The sequence below is a fragment of the Bos indicus x Bos taurus genome, chromosome 5 (assembly GCF_003369695.1).
Source record: "Bos indicus x Bos taurus breed Angus x Brahman F1 hybrid chromosome 5, Bos_hybrid_MaternalHap_v2.0, whole genome shotgun sequence".
Lineage (NCBI taxonomy): Eukaryota > Metazoa > Chordata > Mammalia > Artiodactyla > Bovidae > Bos > Bos indicus x Bos taurus.
The window spans coordinates 65,690,359-65,709,005 of record NC_040080.1 but is presented as its reverse complement, the minus strand read 5'-3'; the positions used below and the strand labels follow the sequence as shown (position 1 = coordinate 65,709,005).

Here is an 18,647-nt window from a genome sequence, read left to right as displayed (position 1 = left end):
TTTTAAGGATGTATTTTTTAATTGAAGAAAATAGAATATTCACAAATGGTTTAAAGAGCAGTTCTTTTCATGAGAATTGCACTCCAAAATGGCTTTTTACTAACTGTTATATTATAACTTTTTTTTTTTTTTTTTAAAGAATACTCCAGGGAAACCGGATTCGATCCATTACCAAAAAAGCCTTCACTGGTTTGGATGCATTAGAACATCTGTGAGTAGCAGGAGTTTAGTTACCTTAAAAGACAGTCTGCAATGGTTATCCTCTTATTTGTCATGGAAGATAACACAAACTAGAATGTAATTTTGTTGGTATCCTCTCATATAAAATGTACACATCTATCCATCCTTTGTCTACCTACCTACCTACTTGTCTGTCTATACCTGTATGAAAGTGTGAGTGCACAGATACATGTTTCTTTTGCATTTAAGGGTGTTTCTTTCCATCATTTTGGGGTTTTCTTTAGTTATGTTTCTCAAGCAGTGGCATATTTAATTTTTTTAAAAAAACTACTATTTCTTACGTACCCACTGCACATCAAGCATTATGTCAGGTATTTATATTTTTCAATCCTCACGAGAAAACTATTTAACAGCTATTGTTATTTCAATTTTTAAGTTAAGACATGGAGGTTCTAAGAGTTCCTTCCTTAAATTGAAGAGTTAAGAGGGTTACTTGCAAGATCAATAAAGACGATTCCCAGCCCCCCAACCCCAGTTCCTGCGAGTGACTGGAGAGTTGTAACACTACTTGGAGAACTTTTGTTTGTTGTTGCTGTTGTTTAATTATAAAAAGCATGCAGCCTGTTTTTCCTTCTTTTATTCTTTCTCATTCTCTTTTGCTACTGACCTCTCAGTTAGCAGCTGGCAGGAGCTGGGCTCAAACCAGGGCAGCCTCTCCCATCACAGCAGCTGTCTCCTTCACAACCTCAGCCTGCCCGGGAGCTGGAGGCACACATTTCTGAAATGACAGTTAGGGACACAGATGTTTTCAGGTATGAAGAGCGGAAGCTAGCCAGCTTCAGTGGGAGTCAACACCTGCAGGAGCACAGAGCGCCAGCTTCTGATAACCATGGGTGAATGTATGTATTGATATGTACAGTGGGAGTCTGGAGCAGTATACAGTGTGTCCAGCCTGACTTGTAATGTTTATAGCCGAAGGTTTTATTATCTATTAACCTGGACAGTAGAAGTTATTTAAAATACACAATTGGTTTGTACCGTCACTGGTGCTGTGTGCATAGTTATTATCTGCACCACTTTCTTGTCATCTTCCCCTTGAGTCCTGGGTTGCAGAAAGCTCTGGACGGCCAGCCATGGCAGCAGTACCGCAGTCCGGGTTACAGTGGGGTGACTGTGCAGAGCAAAATTTGGAAGGGCGGGCCAGTATTGCTGGGCTTCCTGAAACAAGTTATTTTCAAAGGGAAACTAGCCAAAAGGGTTTGTCATCTGAGCCTTGCACTTTTGGGAAAGTGAAATTAGTGGATCCGTGGAGCATTAACTTCTCCTTCAGTTTCCTAAACCTTCATAACTCTCCCAGCGTCTTTCTTTGCCCACGTTTGGGACCTTGATTCTGTCTTCTCTTGCCCCTCATCTCATTCAGAATCCCCTTTGTCCACTCTGAATCCTGTAAAAGAAAACAGAGTAGTACAGGCGGTGAGGACTTTAATTCAGACTGCTTGTTAGCACCAGTGGGAAAAAAAATCAGCCCAGAATATTCTCTCATTTTATGAACATCCTGCCTGAAGTGGTTGTTGGTTTGTTTGTTTGTTCTAGTAAGTACCTCTTGTCTGAACACCTACCTGTCTCCCCATTAGTAAGTTGTATGTATCAGGAGAGGCTAGTGACTAAGAACATCCGTTTTGAAATTGAAAATAATTGAGTTCAAATCTTATCTGCCCCTTTCATGCCGAGCCAAGGTGGTTATACCATCTTCTTTTTTGTGTTGCTGTGAGGAATAAAATGTAATAATGTGTAAACAAAAATCACTTAACGTGGTTGCATGTCATAGAAGATATTCTATACGTGATGGTTTTTTAAAAGCATAATTATGAGGAATTTTAAATGTGTATTTAAGTTTCTAAAGTTTACTAATTTGAATAATGAGAAATACAAGAAAATAACACGGCAGAACAGGTTAGGCCCTTAAGAGTCAAAAAATCTGTATATGGTGATATAAAATCTCTCTCACCATAACGGAATCTGCCTCTGAATCAGATATCCTTGTTCTTGAACACAAGCCTCCTGATGAGTCCTCGGATCACCCTATCTGTGCATTTCAGCACATAGAGTATTTTGGGGGTGGGTTGGGGGTAGGCAGCATGGGCCCAGCCTGTGCCTGCAGGCACACAGCGACTGTAATTTCCTCTCATGTATTTGATTTGGTGGCTTTTTCAGAGACCTGAGTGACAACGCAATCATGTCATTACAAGGCAATGCTTTTTCACAAATGAAGAAGCTTCAACAACTGTAAGCATTTCTTTTCTTTCCAAGAGTTTTCACGTAAAGCATTGAGGGGCCGACTGTCAAGGGATGGGGCATCCTGGATTATGTATCTGTAGAAAGCATGTGGCACGTTCATCACATTACTTAACTTTTATTACCAGAAAGCAGGAGGAGTGGGGTTTTTGTTCCATTTGTTGCAAAGAGGAGTTTCTTTTTCTCAGATACGCGATTTAAATTTGTGAGACCCAGTATAGCGCAATGCCTCATCATCGTAACCAGTTGTCAGTACTGAAATATTTTCAGCGTTGCTATACTTGTCTCCCATCAATAAGAACAGCACCACCACCACCAACAAAATAGTGCTAGTTCCCTGCCTTGCATTTTAAGATGCATTATAGAATATTTATTCCATGGGATGTGTGTATTTGGTTTCTCCATTCAATGCTTTGTTAATATTTACTTGAATTTAGTTTACTTGTAGAAATCTGCATTTCATACAAAACAGATTGAATGTAATTACTCTCCTCAGGCACTTAAATACATCAAGCCTTTTGTGCGATTGCCAACTGAAATGGCTCCCACAGTGGGTGGCGGAAAACAACTTTCAGAGCTTCGTAAATGCCAGTTGTGCCCATCCTCAGCTGTTGAAGGGAAGAAGTATTTTTGCTGTTAGTCCAGATGGCTTTGTGTGTGGTGAGTGGAACTGTGGTCTTTGCCTTTTATTCATTTTTCTTTTTTTTCCTCCCATTTGTCCAAAGAAAGGATTTGCATAAATTTATATACCCTAAATGAGCTCTTATTTCTGCTGAGGTAGATGAGAATGGATCTGTAGTTTGCTGATGATTGCAGTTTTTATTTTTTTTCTGTAATTTCTTCCTCTTTGTGTTGGCATCAGGGTGGTCTGTTGTTATCTTAAGAGAATTGGAGGATAGCAGCAACCCTGCTACGTAATTGCAGGTCCCTAAATCTCAGTCTTCTAATCTGTGAAATGGGAATACTGCTGTCTGCCCTCCCCAGATCCAGGGGTTATTGAGAGGTTCTCTTGAGTTCAGTGAAGAGACTGACTTGAATCTTGTGCAGATGTTTACAGGGAATAGAAAGAGACAATTATTAGCTAGTGATTTATAGACTACTAAAAATTTTATTGTCATTGTTCAGCCGCTAAGTCGAGTCCAACTCTTTGCAACCCCATGGACTGCAGTATATCAGGCTCCTCTGTCCTCACCTGTCTCCCAGAGATTGCTCAGATTCATGTCCATTGAGTCACTGTTACTATCTAAAATTTTACTGTTGGTGAGTAAAACATTACAAGTAACAGAAGGTTTGAGTTTATTATAAATAAATTTAAGGTCCATTGTTTTATTACACATCTAAGCCTCTTAGCATAGATGTCTGCTTACCCAATTTCAGAGAGCTAGTTAGCAGATCTGGCTCAGATACCCAGGTTTCCATCTCTCTAGTGCAGTCTCCTGTTTACTGCATTCAGTTCAGTTCAGTTCAGTCGCTCAGTCGTGTCCAACTCTTTGCGACCCCATGAATTGCAGCACCCCCGGCCTCCCTGTCCATCACCAACTCCTGGAATTCACTCAGACTCAGGTCCATCGAGTCAGTGATGCCATCCAGCCATCTCATCCTCTGTCGTCCCCTTCTCCTCCTGCCTCTAATCCCTCCCAGCATCAGAGTCTTTTCCAATGAGTCAACTCATTTGCCTTTAAATTTTATTTAAAACTGCTTTGCCTACAATTGTTTAGTTAACTACAAGAAAAACATTTTTTTTTTGCATTGCTTCATTAAGTGGTGCCAACAGTTTCTGCAAATAAAATATCTGATATAGCTTTTGGATCTAAATAAGCATTTGGCATTCGTTTGTAAGGGCCTAAGCTATTCCTTTTCCGTGGTCTTTATTTCTGAGTTCTCTAGTCTCAAGATACAATTCTCTGTTACTTTGAGAAATACATAGGTGTAGGTGTGTGTTTTTGTGTGTGTCACATCCATGGATTTTTCACTCCCTCCATTGTGAATCTGAACCTTGATTTACCAGATGAGAATTCTAGAACAGTCCTACAGAAAAAGAAACCATCCTGGTTACAACATGCAGGTGTGGCATTGGAAATTAGCTGCATTGGAGTTGTCAAAGGGTTCTCCATACCCTGTTCATACACACACATACACACACGCGCACACACATGCGTGCATCATTTTTTCAGTGCACCCAAATAATATATTTGGTTGATTTAAGATGCCTCCTTCTGGGTGTGGACCATCTCTGAGAAACTGAAGTTCAGAAAGGTAACTTTTCCAAAAAGTAACAGAACTAAATATAACTGTTTGTAATGACAGAGCTGCTTATCTGTAATTCTAATGTAGCTCTGACAGTGCAGTGCAGCGGCCTGATGGACTGTCCACCCTAAACTCCAGGCTGGAACCAGGGGCCCACAGAGAGCTTGAGGGATGCTTTGTCTTTCACTGCAGGTTTGTTTTCTCCTGCTCTACCTAAAAATGACTGCTCTTTGGGTTTCCTCGTGGCTCAGATGGTAAAGAATTTGCCAGCAATGCAGGAGACCCAGGCTCTATCCCTGGGTCAGGAAGATCCCCTGGAGAAAGGACTGGCTGCCCACTTCAGTATTCTTTCCTGGAGAATTCCATGAACAGAGGAGCCTGGCGGGCTGCAGTCCATGGAGTCTCAAAGAGTTGGACACGACTGAGTGACTAACACTTAATAAGAGTTCTAGTTTTGGTAAATGGAATGTTTATTGCTGTCTTTAGTGATACGGATTATCATAATTGAAATTAGATTTCTTATTTTTTTGCTTCTTATTTGTGGAGAACATGGGGGAAAATGCAGTTCCTGATAGTGGCATTTAAAGGTGATCCATGAGCCTGAACGTGTCTTAACCAATTTCTTCTTGTATTTCTGCAAGAAAAAAAAAAAGAAGACAGGAGGTCTGGAGTAAACTGTATTCCAAAATATCAGTCTCCTCTCAGTTAGTGATGTGTAAATAGGTCTCAGTCTCTATTTGGAATGAATGAATGACTTTATACACTCTCTCCCAGCCTGTTGTTTCAACACTGGGACTGCTAGTCCATCTGTGAAACATACACAAAGTGTAAAACCTAAGCCACTGTTTGTTTTGAGTTTCTTGGTGTTCCAATCTGAGTAGCATTTGGACTCTCAAGCTTTAAAGCTGTTTTGTTTCTTCCTCTCCATTTTGAACAGATGATTTTCCTAAACCCCAGATCACGGTTCAGCCAGAAACGCAGTCGGCGATAAAAGGTTCCAATTTGAGTTTTATCTGCTCGGCTGCCAGCAGCAGTGACTCCCCAATGACTTTCGCTTGGAAAAAAGACAATGAACTACTGCACGATGCTGAAATGGAAAATTATGCACACCTCCGGGCCCAAGGTGGCGAGGTGATGGAGTACACCACCATTCTTCGACTCCGTAATGTGGAATTTACCAGTGAAGGGAAATACCAGTGTGTCATCTCCAATCACTTCGGTTCATCCTACTCTGTCAAAGCCAAGCTCACAGTAAATAGTATGTGATCTGACTTTTCCTCTTGCATTTAAAGATACGTTTTTATGAAACAGAAAGTACCTGGTCTCTTCTCTTTCTCTTATTGCCAACCCTGTCCTCTGCTCTCAGAGTCCTCCACCTAAACCCTGCCTTTCCCTACCTCTCAACTCCACATTATTAATATTCTTGGTATGTGTGCCTGAGCTAGCTGTTCTTGTATTGAAGACCCCATGCTTATAACCCAGATAAACCAGACACTTTTTGTTCTTTGAGAGTTCGTGGTGTGCTTGATCTGATGAGGAAGACCATGAAGAACAGAGTTAAAGGATATCACCTTTTTCTAAAATTCAGATATAGTTGATTTATAGTATTGTGTTAGTTTCAGGTATGCAATAAAGTGATTCAGTTATATGTATATTTTTTCAAATTATTTTCCATTATAGGTTATTACACGATATTGAATATAGTTCCCTGTGTTTTATGGGAAATCCTAGATGCTTATCTGTTTTATGCTGTTGGTATCTGTTAATCCCATTCTCCTAGTTTATCTCTCATCCCCTTTCCCCTTTGGTAACCATAAGTTTGTTTTCTGTGTTTGTGAGTCTGTTTGTTTTATATACGTGGATTAATTTGTGTTATTTGTTTAGGTTCCAGATATAGGTGATATAGTCTTTGTCTGTCTGACTGGCTTCACTAGTATGAGAATTTCTAGGTCCCCGCCCATGTTGCTGCAAATGACATTATTTCATTCTTTTTTAATGACTCCTAGTCCGTTGTATGTATATACCACATCTTCTTAAATCATCTGCTGAAGGGTACTTGGCTTGTTTCTATGTCTTTGTTATTGTAAATAGCACTGCTGTGAACATTGGAGTACATGTATCTTTTAGAATTCGAATTTTCGTCTTTTCTAGACATGTGCCCAAGGAGTGGAATTTCTGGGTCGTCATAAGGTCACCGTGTTTTTAGTTTTTTAAGAAACCTCCATACTGTTTTCTGTAGTGACTGCACCAGTTTACATTCCCATCAACAGAACACACCACCTTTAGCTTAGAGATCTCGGTTTGAGTCCTGCCTCTCCTGCTGTCAGCTGTGGGACTCTCAGCAAGTTGCTTAACCTCTCTGTATCTCCATTTCTACATCTTTCAAATAGGAATAATAGTACCTACCTTACAGAGGTATACTTGTGAAATAAACTGATTTGTGTAAAGGACTCAGCAGAATGCCTGGAATAGAGTAAGTGCTCAGTAGATGCAGTAAGCAATTAGCTGCTGCTGATGAGATGTCTCAGCCTGTGCTTTGTGTGGCAAGTAGACAGTTTTGAAGTTTATCATTTCATTGTTTTTATTGTCCATAGTAGAAGATATGGCTCATTGATGTGTTCATTCCACAAATAACTGCTGAGGCCTGACACACAGAACAGAAAATTGTAGGGTAAAATGCATGTCTAAAGTCATAGAATGTTAGAGCCAGGATGAACTTTAAAAAAAAATAAAAGAGTGGCTAGGGTACAGACAGATGAACTGATTTGCCTAAGGTCTCATAGATAATTATTAAGGAAACTAAGTGGCTGGAAAATAGCAGAAAGACCATCAGTGTGAAGCTCAGGTGACCTGTTTCATCCTGACTCGGTCATTTCTGTACCTGTGTAACCTTGAGGAGCTTCTTGATCACTCCATCTCTTGCAGTTGGAAACAACCCCTGTCTCACTATGTCAGGGACATTTGCAAGTATCCCAAAAAAGCGGGGGCTGAGGGGGGGATGAAAATGAACCCCCTAACTCCAGAATGCTAATGCCCCCATGTTGTATTTCTTATTTCAGTGCTTCCTTCGTTCACCAAAACCCCCATGGACCTCACCATCCGTGCCGGGGCCATGGCCCGCTTGGAGTGTGCTGCGCTGGGACACCCAGCCCCTCAGATAGCCTGGCAGAAAGACGGGGGCACGGACTTCCCGGCCGCGAGGGAGAGACGCATGCACGTGATGCCTGAGGATGATGTGTTCTTCATTGTGGATGTGAAGATAGAGGACATCGGGGTGTACAGCTGCACCGCCCAAAACAGTGCCGGCAGCATTTCCGCAAATGCAACTCTGACTGTCCTCGGTGAGTGGATGCTTTCAGATTCTGTGATGCATATTAGTCCTTAGGATACCAGCTCACCCAAAGGCCCTAAGAAGTGCCAGAACTCGGAACGGGGAGGGCTGATCTGTAGGACAGTGCCCTTTCCTGGAGGCGACACTGGCTTCTCAGAAGCTTTCAGGTCGGGGAATACATCACACCTTCAGACCTGTGGGCAGTGAGATGAATCTGCCCCCTCCCTTCTGAGGAGGGAGAAGAGTAATGCTTTGATGCTCTCCCTTTTTTCTGGAATTACCTTTCTCTACTCTTTCCATTAAACAATCTGTACTTAAAGTCTTAACAGTTTAAAGAATATAAAAAAAAAAAATATCTGAATAAATTCAGAGGGGCCTCTTTTCCTCAGCCTCCCATACCACTCTGGAAATGAGTTCATCCTTTATCATTTACTTTGTTGTTCTTCAGTCACTCAGTTGTGTCCAGCTCTTTGCAACCCCATGGGCTGCAGCACGTCAGTCTTCCCTGTCCTTCCCCATCTCCTGGAGTTTGCTCAAACTCATGTCCATTGAGTTGATGATGCCATCCAACCATCTCATCTTCTGTCTTCCCCATGTCTTCATGCTCTCAATCTTTCCCAGCATCAGGATCATTTACCTAAATAGATGCCTTCTAAAAATGTGAGCATGTTAATCATATATGTATATCTTTGAAAGAGTAAATCAGGGTAAACCTTATGAACACCAAATAATAAAAGTAAATTATTTTCAGAATTTTAATACAGGTGGGGACATCTAGCACTAGAAAGTTTCCCTTTAAAAATTTAAACATTCTGATGTTTTTCATCCATCAGCACACCCTTGTGCTTAATATTATTTTTATGCATTTTCTATTTCTAAAATATGTCTAAAATGTTTTGCTTTGCCTGACTTCCATCATTCCCCAACCTTGCCAAGAATGAGGGAGACTAAGTGAGAAACAGTAAATATTATCCTTAACTGGTGTTATAAGGAGATGACAGCCAAGTGATGAAATGAAAGCCCAGATGTCATCCATGTTCAAGGTTTTAAAGAGGCATGGGCGTGAAGCTGTGGGAGAATCCAGTTTCAGCTCCCCTTTGAATAAATCGAAGCACGAGGTCTTATGCTGTGTAAACCCTAACTTCATGTCAGAGATTAAAAGCCTAACTTGTCATTTCAGAGACACCGTCGTTCTTGCGGCCCCTGTTGGATCGAACTGTAACCAAGGGGGAAACGGCTGTCCTGCAGTGCATTGCAGGGGGGAGCCCTCCCCCCAGGCTGAACTGGACCAAGGATGACAGCCCCTTGGTGGTCACCGAAAGACACTTCTTTGCAGCAGGCAACCAGCTGCTAATCATTGTGGACTCTGACATCAGCGATGCCGGGAAGTACACGTGTGAAATGTCTAACACCCTGGGCACTGAGAGAGGCCACGTGCGCCTCAGCGTGATCCCCACCCCAACCTGCGACTCCCCTCAGATGACGGCCTCGTCCCTGGACGACGACGGCTGGGCCACCGTGGGCATCGTGATCATCGCGGTGGTTTGCTGCGTGGTGGGCACGTCACTCGTGTGGGTGGTCATCATCTACCACACACGGCGGAGGAACGAAGACTGCAGCATCACCAACACAGGTGTGTCCACAGAAGCCCGGCACGGGGCGCAGGAGTCGTGTGTGTGTTTGTCCCGCCGAGATTTGCTTCTGAGTGTGTCTGTCGCAATCTGAGGCCACGTCACAAGGGTGACTCATTTGTTTCAAGCTGGGCAACTATGGTTAGCTAAAAATAACACCCCGGCCCAGAATAAAGCTGATGGCTAAAGATGAGTGCTTTTTGTCAGAACTTCATCAGAACAGCATGTGGGCTGTGAAAGCCCATGCAGAGCTTCGGGTAGCGCACACCCTCAGATGCTGGTGGAGGGCCAGAAACAGCCTTCAGTCATGAGGCTTACCCTCGGCCATTGTCTTGGCCCTTGCCAGCACATGTGCATGTGTGTGTGTGCAGGCATCTAGGATAAAGGGACTTTGATTGTATAGGCAAACTCTTGTTATCACTGAATAATACAAAGTCAGGAATATGGCAGAAATCAAGCTTAGATAGTATCTAAAATACTGTCTCATGAAAATTATTTTTATCTTTGTAAGCATTTGTTGTCTTTGAAAGTTGGGAGGAGTGGGACTTCCCTGGTGGTCGAGAGGTTAAGAATCCATCTTCCAATGCAGGGGGCTCAGGTTCGATTCCTGGTCAGGGAACTGAGATCCCCACATGGCGCAGGGCCACTAAGCCCATGTGCCACAACTAGGGAAGCTTGGACAATGCACCGAAGAGCCTGTGCACTGCAGCAAAAACCCAGTGCAGACAAAAATTTAAAAAAATAAAATAGAAGTAAATTTGAGAGGAGGATCCCACAGGCCACAAAGCAGAAAATCAGCTGAGGTGCCCCAGAGCAGCAGAGCCCTGGTGTGCTGTCCATCAAGATGGTTTTGCAAGGGTAGATTGATTTGATTTAAACAGAAAACAAAACAAAAGCTTATATATCATTCATCAGGGGAGCCTGTGTGGCAGTTGTGACCATTCTTGGTTCAAAGAACACTGTTGTTGATTACAGATGAGACCAACTTGCCAGCTGATATCCCGAGTTATTTGTCATCTCAGGGAACATTAGCGGACAGACAGGACGGGTACATCTCCTCAGAAAATGGAAGCCACCACCAGTTCGTCACTTCTTCTGGAGGCGGATTTTTCTTACCACAGCACGATAGTAATGGTACGTGTTTAAAACGGAACATGGGCTATTGGCATTTTGAAATAACCCTTTGGAAAGTTCAAATACAATGTTAATTTCCACAGGGAATTGATAGACTCATATATTTAGGACCTGGCCCAAAATCACTAGCAAAGCTGATATTAAATAGTTCTAAGCCTTTCTTTTAAATACTAGAAAAATCTTTGTTTCTAGCAATAAAAGAAGACAAGTAGCTTAGGTAAAATTTAATTCCTCCATGCGATGTAGTATTTCCTTTATGTTGTAAATGTTCTTTGGCCCTGAATGTTCTTCTTACTTCAGTGACACTAACTGGTGTCATGCATGGTCTCAAAAGTCAAATGATTTAAAATCATTCTGTTAGAGACTTATAATTCTGACTCTCACTTTAAGAACTGTATAAAGAATTATAATGGAGGGTGCATAATATAAGAGCATCAGCTTGGTTCAAGGCCCACTTCAGACACTTACTCCCTGTGTATCCTTGGGCAATTATAATTCTTCCCTATTAGGTTGTTGTGAACACTAGATAAAATGATAGTATATGGTGCTTGGCACATATTAAGTGCTTAGTAGAAGCTATTGACATTTTAGCATCTTTTCTCACAAGTGTTGATTGAGTATATGCTCTGTGGTGGACTCCATAGTTCGGAGGGAAGAATGTTTGCAGTTTTACAGTTTAGTCAGCAGTGAGACAAAAAATTCAACAAATAATTGCAAAGAGCTTGACAAGGCAGTGATCGAGAGCATAGAGATAGAAGAGAAGATTGAAGCATAAAAGCAGTTGTTCTGATTAGACTCATTTGCTTGCAAAGAGCAGAAGCCCAAGCTCACTTGAATAGAGCCAGGTTTACTGAAAAGGGATTTTAAAAAGTAAAGGGACAGAACTGGCTCATGATAGTGCTGTGTCTGCTGGGTGCTGGGGCTGGAGGTCAGGCCTCTCTCAGAATAGAGACAGCCAGTGGTATGAAATCACATTCTACACATTTGCTTCTCGCTGAGACCACTCCCCACAAGGACTGCCCAGTTCCTGCTGCCCGGGTACATGGTCCATTGTGGCATCTCTCACCCTCATGATGTCTCTTGTCCTTCAGCTGCTGGGTCCCCTGCTAACCAGAATATCATTTCTGGGTTGCTTAGCGCAGAAAACTCATGATAGGTTTCTGTTTGTTTTTTATCTTTTTGGCTGACTTCATCTTTGAGCCGGGCGTTAAGAGGTCATTGGTTAAGTGCCAGTACCTCATCCTGGTCATCAGTGACTTTGTGGAGGAAGCAGGCAGTGCTGGTTTGGTGGCTCAAACCATCGCTGCTTCAGCCAGAGTCCATGCATAGATCGGTTTCTCTTGGAAACCAGGGGGTGGGGTCACCGATGAGGTTAACACATCCAGTTCAATGGTTCATCAAGTTCTCTTCTAGTAAAATATCATAAACTTATTTAATCACTAATCTATAGGCATCATTAAATTTTGAAAAAACCCTTCTGCAGTATTTCTGCAGTATTTCCTTTGTATAATATTCTGTCTGAACTTTTCATCTATAAATATGGAAACTCAAAAGTGAAGAGATGGCTGAATGGTAATTGAACTTACGGTTCAGTGATTAAGACGTGTTTTAAAGGGACATGCCACATTGACAACAGCAGTGAAGCCGATGTGGAAGCTGCCACAGACCCGTTCCTTTGTCCCTTTTTGGGACCCTCAGGCCCTGTGTATTTGAAGGGGAGCGTGTATGGCTCAGATCCTTTTGAAGCCTATCATACAGGTATGTAGTTTTCATTTCTTGAGTTCTGTTTCCTGGAGAGACCTCTAGAAGCATTAACTCTGTCTCCCGATATTGTCCCCATTTTTAAAAGGTTGTGGTCCTGACCTGAGATCAGCTTTAATGGACCACTATGAGCCCAGTTACATAAAGAAGAAGGAATGCTACCCATGTCCTCATCCTTCAGAGGAATCCTGCGAGCAGAGCGTCAGTGATACAGGATGGCCTTCTCATGCGAAGAAGTTACTCAGCTCTTCTTATTCTCAACATGAAGGACCTGGAATGAACAACTTATGTCTGAACAAGTCTTCTGCAGATTTTAGTCCAAGTCCAGAGCCACCATCAGTTACTTTGAGTAATTCTTTCATGGGTAAGTTTATTAAATTATTAGGTACCTTGACTCCAGACCCACATTGCAAGTTGCACGGGGGAGAGCCATGAGAGTTTTGAATGCCAGACGTGAAGAATAGTTTCTGGTGTGTATATGTATCTTTTTTAATGGTGCTGTTGTGACATCCTATTAATTAGTATCCTTGTTTCTAAAAGCAGAGGCAGACATGGGGATTTTACTTGATTAGGTATTTAATCCAACACTAAGCCTTAGGAACTTTCTGGGCAACTCTGTGTGTGGCATCGCCTTGAAGACAAGAGTTTTGAAAGTGACTGAGGATCGCAGTTTGTCAGTCATGTGGAAAACGTGGTTTTGGGCTACAGCAGCCTCTGGGGTGGAGTTGTGTGCACGGCATGACTGCGGTTTGGGATGTCTGCTGGCTTATAACTAAACCCACAGTCAGAGTGCAGACGGCGTCCTACCTGGCAACAGCCACTCGTCAGCCAGGCTGGGCTGCCTCCTACAGAGGAGGCTGTTGGAATCCTAAAGCCCACAGGGGTGGCCGTGGACACTGGCTGACACCGAGATTCATTTCTGAAGTTTTTAGTCTAGTGCATGAGGACGATTGAGTGGAAGAACTGAGATCATCTTTTTGCTGCATGGAAATGTGGAAAAATGAACCACAACTTCTAAAAAAAAATTAGAATTTTTAAGGATTTTACCCAACTTTAAGAAATGTCATGTTTTCTTATGGTATCATTATTTATATTCCTTTTTTAAAAAATGAATAATAATTTTTATAGGGCCTAGGAGAGAATTTGAGTCAATAGAATTATTATTTGCTACTGAGGAAGAAAGGGCAAGACATACGGGTTATTTTGAGAGAAGCTTTCTGTGCTGAGGCACAGTTTACTTGTAAATGGTGGAGAATGGTGGGCTTTTAGTGAATACAGGATCTGGAACTTCTATCGGGGAACTTGCTGCTGATAATATTACTATAGGTCCTGAAAGTGGAAGAGAAGGGCTGCTTGTATTCAGTGGATGTATGTGTCAGAGGGGTGCACACGCCTTCAGCCCCACTCTATAAGGTCTGTGTCCATAGCACAAGAATATAGCCATCTACCTGAATCCCATAACATGGACTTGAAAGTTCCACCCATATTTACAGGGAAAGATGCCCCTTCATTTGAAATGCATTCTGTTGATTGCTCCAAAAGGGCCCTGTGCTCAAGGGGTTTCTTTTTTTCAGGAACATTTGGAAAGCCTCTGAGGAGACCTCACCTGGATGCCTTTTCAAGCTCTGGGCAGTCATCGGATTGTCAGCCAAGAGCCTTTCACTTGAAAGCTCGTTCTTCCCCGAACTTGGACTATGAGTCAGAGGAAGATGGGAAAGAAAGGACAGATTTTCAGCAAGAAAATCACACATGTACCCATAAACAGACCTTAGAAAGCCACAGGACTTCAAATTTTCAGTCTTTTGACTTGGACACATAAACTAATGAGACCAAGGACAAGTTCTAACATACTACCTCAAGTGGACTTTTATTTAAAAGAGAGAGAGAAGCCTATGTTTTTAAATGGAACTATGAATTTTAAAAGGATAAAATGTCTTATTTATACAGATAGACAAAAATTACAAAAAGGCATAAAAATTTTATACTGGGAGTATCTTTCATATAGGAATACCTTTACTATTTTATAACTTTGCTTTATGCAGAAAATATCTTAATGTAAATTAATGGTATAAATCCATGACTATTTTATGTATTTTTATAATGCCAGATTCCTTTTTATCGAAAATGAGTACTAAAGCATTTTAAACAATAACTGTCTTGTACGTTTTTTGAATAGAGGTCACTCCATTTTATTTTGCATGTTCTTAATAAAATGTCTCATTTTGATCCCAAACCCCATCTATCCAATAACAATCTTCATTGTTTTCAGCGCATTTTAGGCATAATTAGTTCATATTATCATGTCTCACATTGGTGGAAATTACATTCAGCACATTAAAATATGAGCAAATGATCATTCTGCATACCTCCTGGGGTTGTTGTATTATAGACTCAAATCAAATTAGTGTATGTGAAAGCCCATTGTAAAATGAGAGGGAGCTACGAAGGTTTGAGGTATATGTATTGATTTCTTAACTCTACAAACAAAAAGATGTGTGGTTGCAGTCCAGTGTTATATAGTACAACCACCGTTGCTTAAATCACTGCTCAAGCCATGTTTCCTTAATTATCATAATACTTTATGTGGTCTAATGCTTTGTGCGTTTCCAGATAGTTTCACATACCCCATCCCTTTAATTATAACAAGACGGTGGTTTATTGCCCATTTCTATAGTTAAAATGTCTGTAGCAGATGTGGGGTTTCATCGTCTGTTCCAGGTTGTAATGGGATGCTGGTGGAATTCTTTCCTGTTCTTATTGATTTTCTGCTGGACAAGCAGTTCTTACAGAAAAGGCACTCTTCAGCTATCCAGCAACACTGTTTAAGAATTAAAATACTTTTCTAATTTGGTCATCATGGCTCTATTTGTTAAAAACTCAGTATAGGATCTGTTACTTAAACATATACAATTATTATAAATACTTGTTTTAAGCAGTGTTTAGGTGAAAATGTTGCTATGTGACTGTCATATATACACACACATACAGAAAATTACACATTTCCAAAATTAAATAACGTAGTTTGAAGGAATTGAAACAAGCATTAAGTTTAATAATTTAGATGATCCAACTGTTTTTCCCCTTAGCAAATCTTAAGATTGGCATTGAAGAAGTTAATATAGTACATTAAACTTTATTTTTTTATTTTATTTTTTTTATTTTATTTAACTTTACAATATTGTATTAGTTTTGCCATATATCAAAATGAATCTGCCCATCCTGAACCCTCCTCCTTCCTCCCTCCCCATACCATCCCTCTGGGTCCTGTTGAAGGTGTGACTTTGTCATTGTCAGTTCTTTGAACTACATTTAAAAACACATATAAGAAAAGCAGATTCATCTCACAGGATATGTTGGGGGTGAAGTTTCCCTCTTTAGTGAGTTTTGTGTTTTGTTTTTTGTGAGCCAGAAGCCTGGAACCCAGACTGCAATAATATCTTCTCTCCTTTAATTTAGATAACAGAGTCCAAGACAGGAAGTTGATCCTTCCTGGGACAACCAGTGACTAAGAGCAGAAAGTGATTTCGTATGCTTTGGCTTTATCATATGGCCAAATTTTCAAAATCTTGTTAATTTGTCTTCATTATTACCAGATGTGATCCAAGCAGCGATAAGGGGTCTCCTCAAGGATTATGAACTTCTTTTAAAGGATTTAATTTTTCCGGACTTAAATGCAAAGGTTAAATCATTCACACTTGAAATTCAACAATTAGATTCACTCTCCATTCACATTTTTTTTTTTTTTTTACTCTTCTTTCATGCTGCTAACTTAGGGATTATATATAATCTTAGTGGTCTGGAGAAACAGCAGAAGCTTAATTTCTCTTTGACATTTGCAAAAAATATATATATATATAATTTTGAGACTCCAGATTGAGTTAACAAAGTGAATCTAGCAGGTATTAAGATATCGTAAGAAAACACAGACTTCATTAGAGGATATATATAAATATCAAGTCACTTGGCTTATTTATGAGAGCGAATGCTTAAAATTTTCAGTTTAATCTTTCTGTGCTTTCTGATATAAGACTAATTCTTTTATAACACATCTCTGTAGATACTCTCACAACTTTAGTATATTTTACCTCAATTCCACCTTTGACACAAAATGAAAGGGCAGTTACTGGGTATAATCTTACCTGTTTTTTTAAGATATTGAGGGATAAATATTCCTTAATTGTGGTAGGCAACATTTTATAAATACTAAATTCCTGTGGAGCATCACCATCTATTGTCACAGTGTTCCTACAGAAAGAAACCAAAAGTTACTTCTCAGAATAAAGCCAATGGTAGGTACCCTTTGAAAAACTTGATAGAAAAAAGAGTGATTTGGTATTTGTACACACTTGAGGGGTTCTAGTCCTTTTGATTTAATGTGATAGGAGGTACTTTATAACCAACATTACAACAATAGATGAATTATCCTGGTATTTTTCAAAGAGAATGAGAACCAAATGTCATTGCAAAATGCCTGCTCTGTCTCCTGCTCTTGGAATATGCAGTGGATGAAGCACCCCAGGCTTCCCTGTCCTACAGTATCTCCCAGTTTGCTCAAATTCATGTCCATTGAGTCGGTGATGCTATCTAACCATCATTCTCTGCCGCCCCCTTCTCCTTTGCCTTCAATTTTTTCCCAGCATCAGGGTCTTTTCCAATGAGCTGTCTTTTCACGTAAGGTGGTCAAAGTATTGGAGCTTCAGCTTCAGCATCAGTCCTTCCAATGGATATTCAGGGTTGATTTCCTTTAGGTTAGACTTGTTTGATCTTGCAGTGCAATGGACTCAGAAGAGTCTTCTCCAGTACCACAATTAAGCATCAATTCTTCAGCGCTCAGCCTTTATGGTCCAACTCTCACATCCATACATGACTACTGGAAAAACCACAACAGCAAAGTGATGTCTCTGCTTTTTAATAACACTGTCTAAGTTTGTCACTAGGGTTTTCCTGGTAGCTCAGTCTGTAAAGAATTTGCCTGCAATACAGGAGACCTGGTTTCAATCCCTGGATCAGGAAGATCCCCTTGAGAAGAAAATGACAACCCACTCTAGTATTCTTGCCTGGAAAATGCTATGGAAAGAGGAGCCTGGCAGGCTACAGTCCATGGGGTCACAAGAGTTGGACTTGACTTAGCAACTAAACCACCACCGAGTTTGTCATAACTTTCCTTCCAAGGAGCAAGCGTCTTTTAGTTTCATGGCTGCAGTCACTGTCAGCAGTGATTTTGGGAGCCCAAGAAAATAAAATCTATCACTGCTTCCACTTTTTCCCCCTTCCCCTTGCCATGAAGTAATGAAACCAGATGCCATGATCTTAGTTTTTTTAATGTTTTAAATTTTTTGGAATGTATACATCTTATCAAATACATTCTTACTATTGCAAAAATTGCAAATTCTGTTTCCCATTTCTGTTCTATTTAGTATCAAGGATCTGAATTCTATATCCTGAATTTCATATCTTTCCATGCAATGATGTATGATACCTGTGAACACAGAAATTACAACTAATATTCATATGTAACTTTTTACTAGGATTTTTTAATTAAAGAATTTTGAGAATACATTTTAAAGTGTAATGTATACAATTTCATTATTGGATTTCTTCTCCAATTATTTTTCTCTTCTGTCTTTATTGGGCTTCGTGGTTGATTCTGGCTTTTAAAAAATAAGTTTACCTTTTCTCTTAAAGCATGTTTGAATATAACACCTACTGCTTTCATGAGAGTATTGTCATTGATTTGGTGGTGGTTTTATAGTATCTCTGCATATGGCTTTCCCTCCATTCATATCTTCTATCTGTATTTTTATACAAATAATAGTACAGAGTAAAACAACATATAATAGATTTATGTATCCATATTTTCTAATGTATCATTTACAGCTCCATCTTCTTAAAAAATGTTTTTAATTGAAGTATAGTTAATTTTTTATTGGAGAAGGAAATGGCAACCCACTCCAGTGTTCTTGCCTGGAGAATCCCAGGGATGGGGGAGCCTGGTGGGAGGCCGTCTTTGGGATCGCACAGAGTCAGACACGACTGAAGCAACTTAGCAGCAGCATAGTTAATTTACA

General features: G+C 40.5%; 1 protein-coding gene across 2 annotated transcripts in view; it reads left to right on the top strand.

Annotated features, from left to right (window-relative positions):
- LRIG3 (leucine rich repeats and immunoglobulin like domains 3) overlaps window positions 1-15,433 on the top strand; it is a 51,929-nt gene extending 36,496 nt beyond the window's left edge. Inside the window, exons 10-19 of one of the 2 annotated variants that reach the window (XM_027542401.1) lie at window positions 140-211; window positions 2,395-2,466; window positions 2,972-3,135; window positions 5,660-5,980; window positions 7,782-8,063; window positions 9,234-9,686; window positions 10,660-10,818; window positions 12,433-12,576; window positions 12,668-12,943; window positions 14,154-15,433. In XM_027542401.1, coding sequence (XP_027398202.1) covers window positions 140-211; window positions 2,395-2,466; window positions 2,972-3,135; window positions 5,660-5,980; window positions 7,782-8,063; window positions 9,234-9,686; window positions 10,660-10,818; window positions 12,433-12,576; window positions 12,668-12,943; window positions 14,154-14,398 — 2,188 coding nt within the window. In that variant the 3' untranslated portion in view covers window positions 14,399-15,433. Of the gene's footprint in view, window positions 1-139; window positions 212-2,394; window positions 2,467-2,971; window positions 3,136-5,659; window positions 5,981-7,781; window positions 8,064-9,233; window positions 9,687-10,659; window positions 10,819-12,372; window positions 12,944-14,153 lie in introns of both variants that reach the window. The other variant, XR_003511165.1, reaches the window with a different exon arrangement.
- The last annotated feature ends 3,214 nt before the right edge of the window (window positions 15,434-18,647 follow it).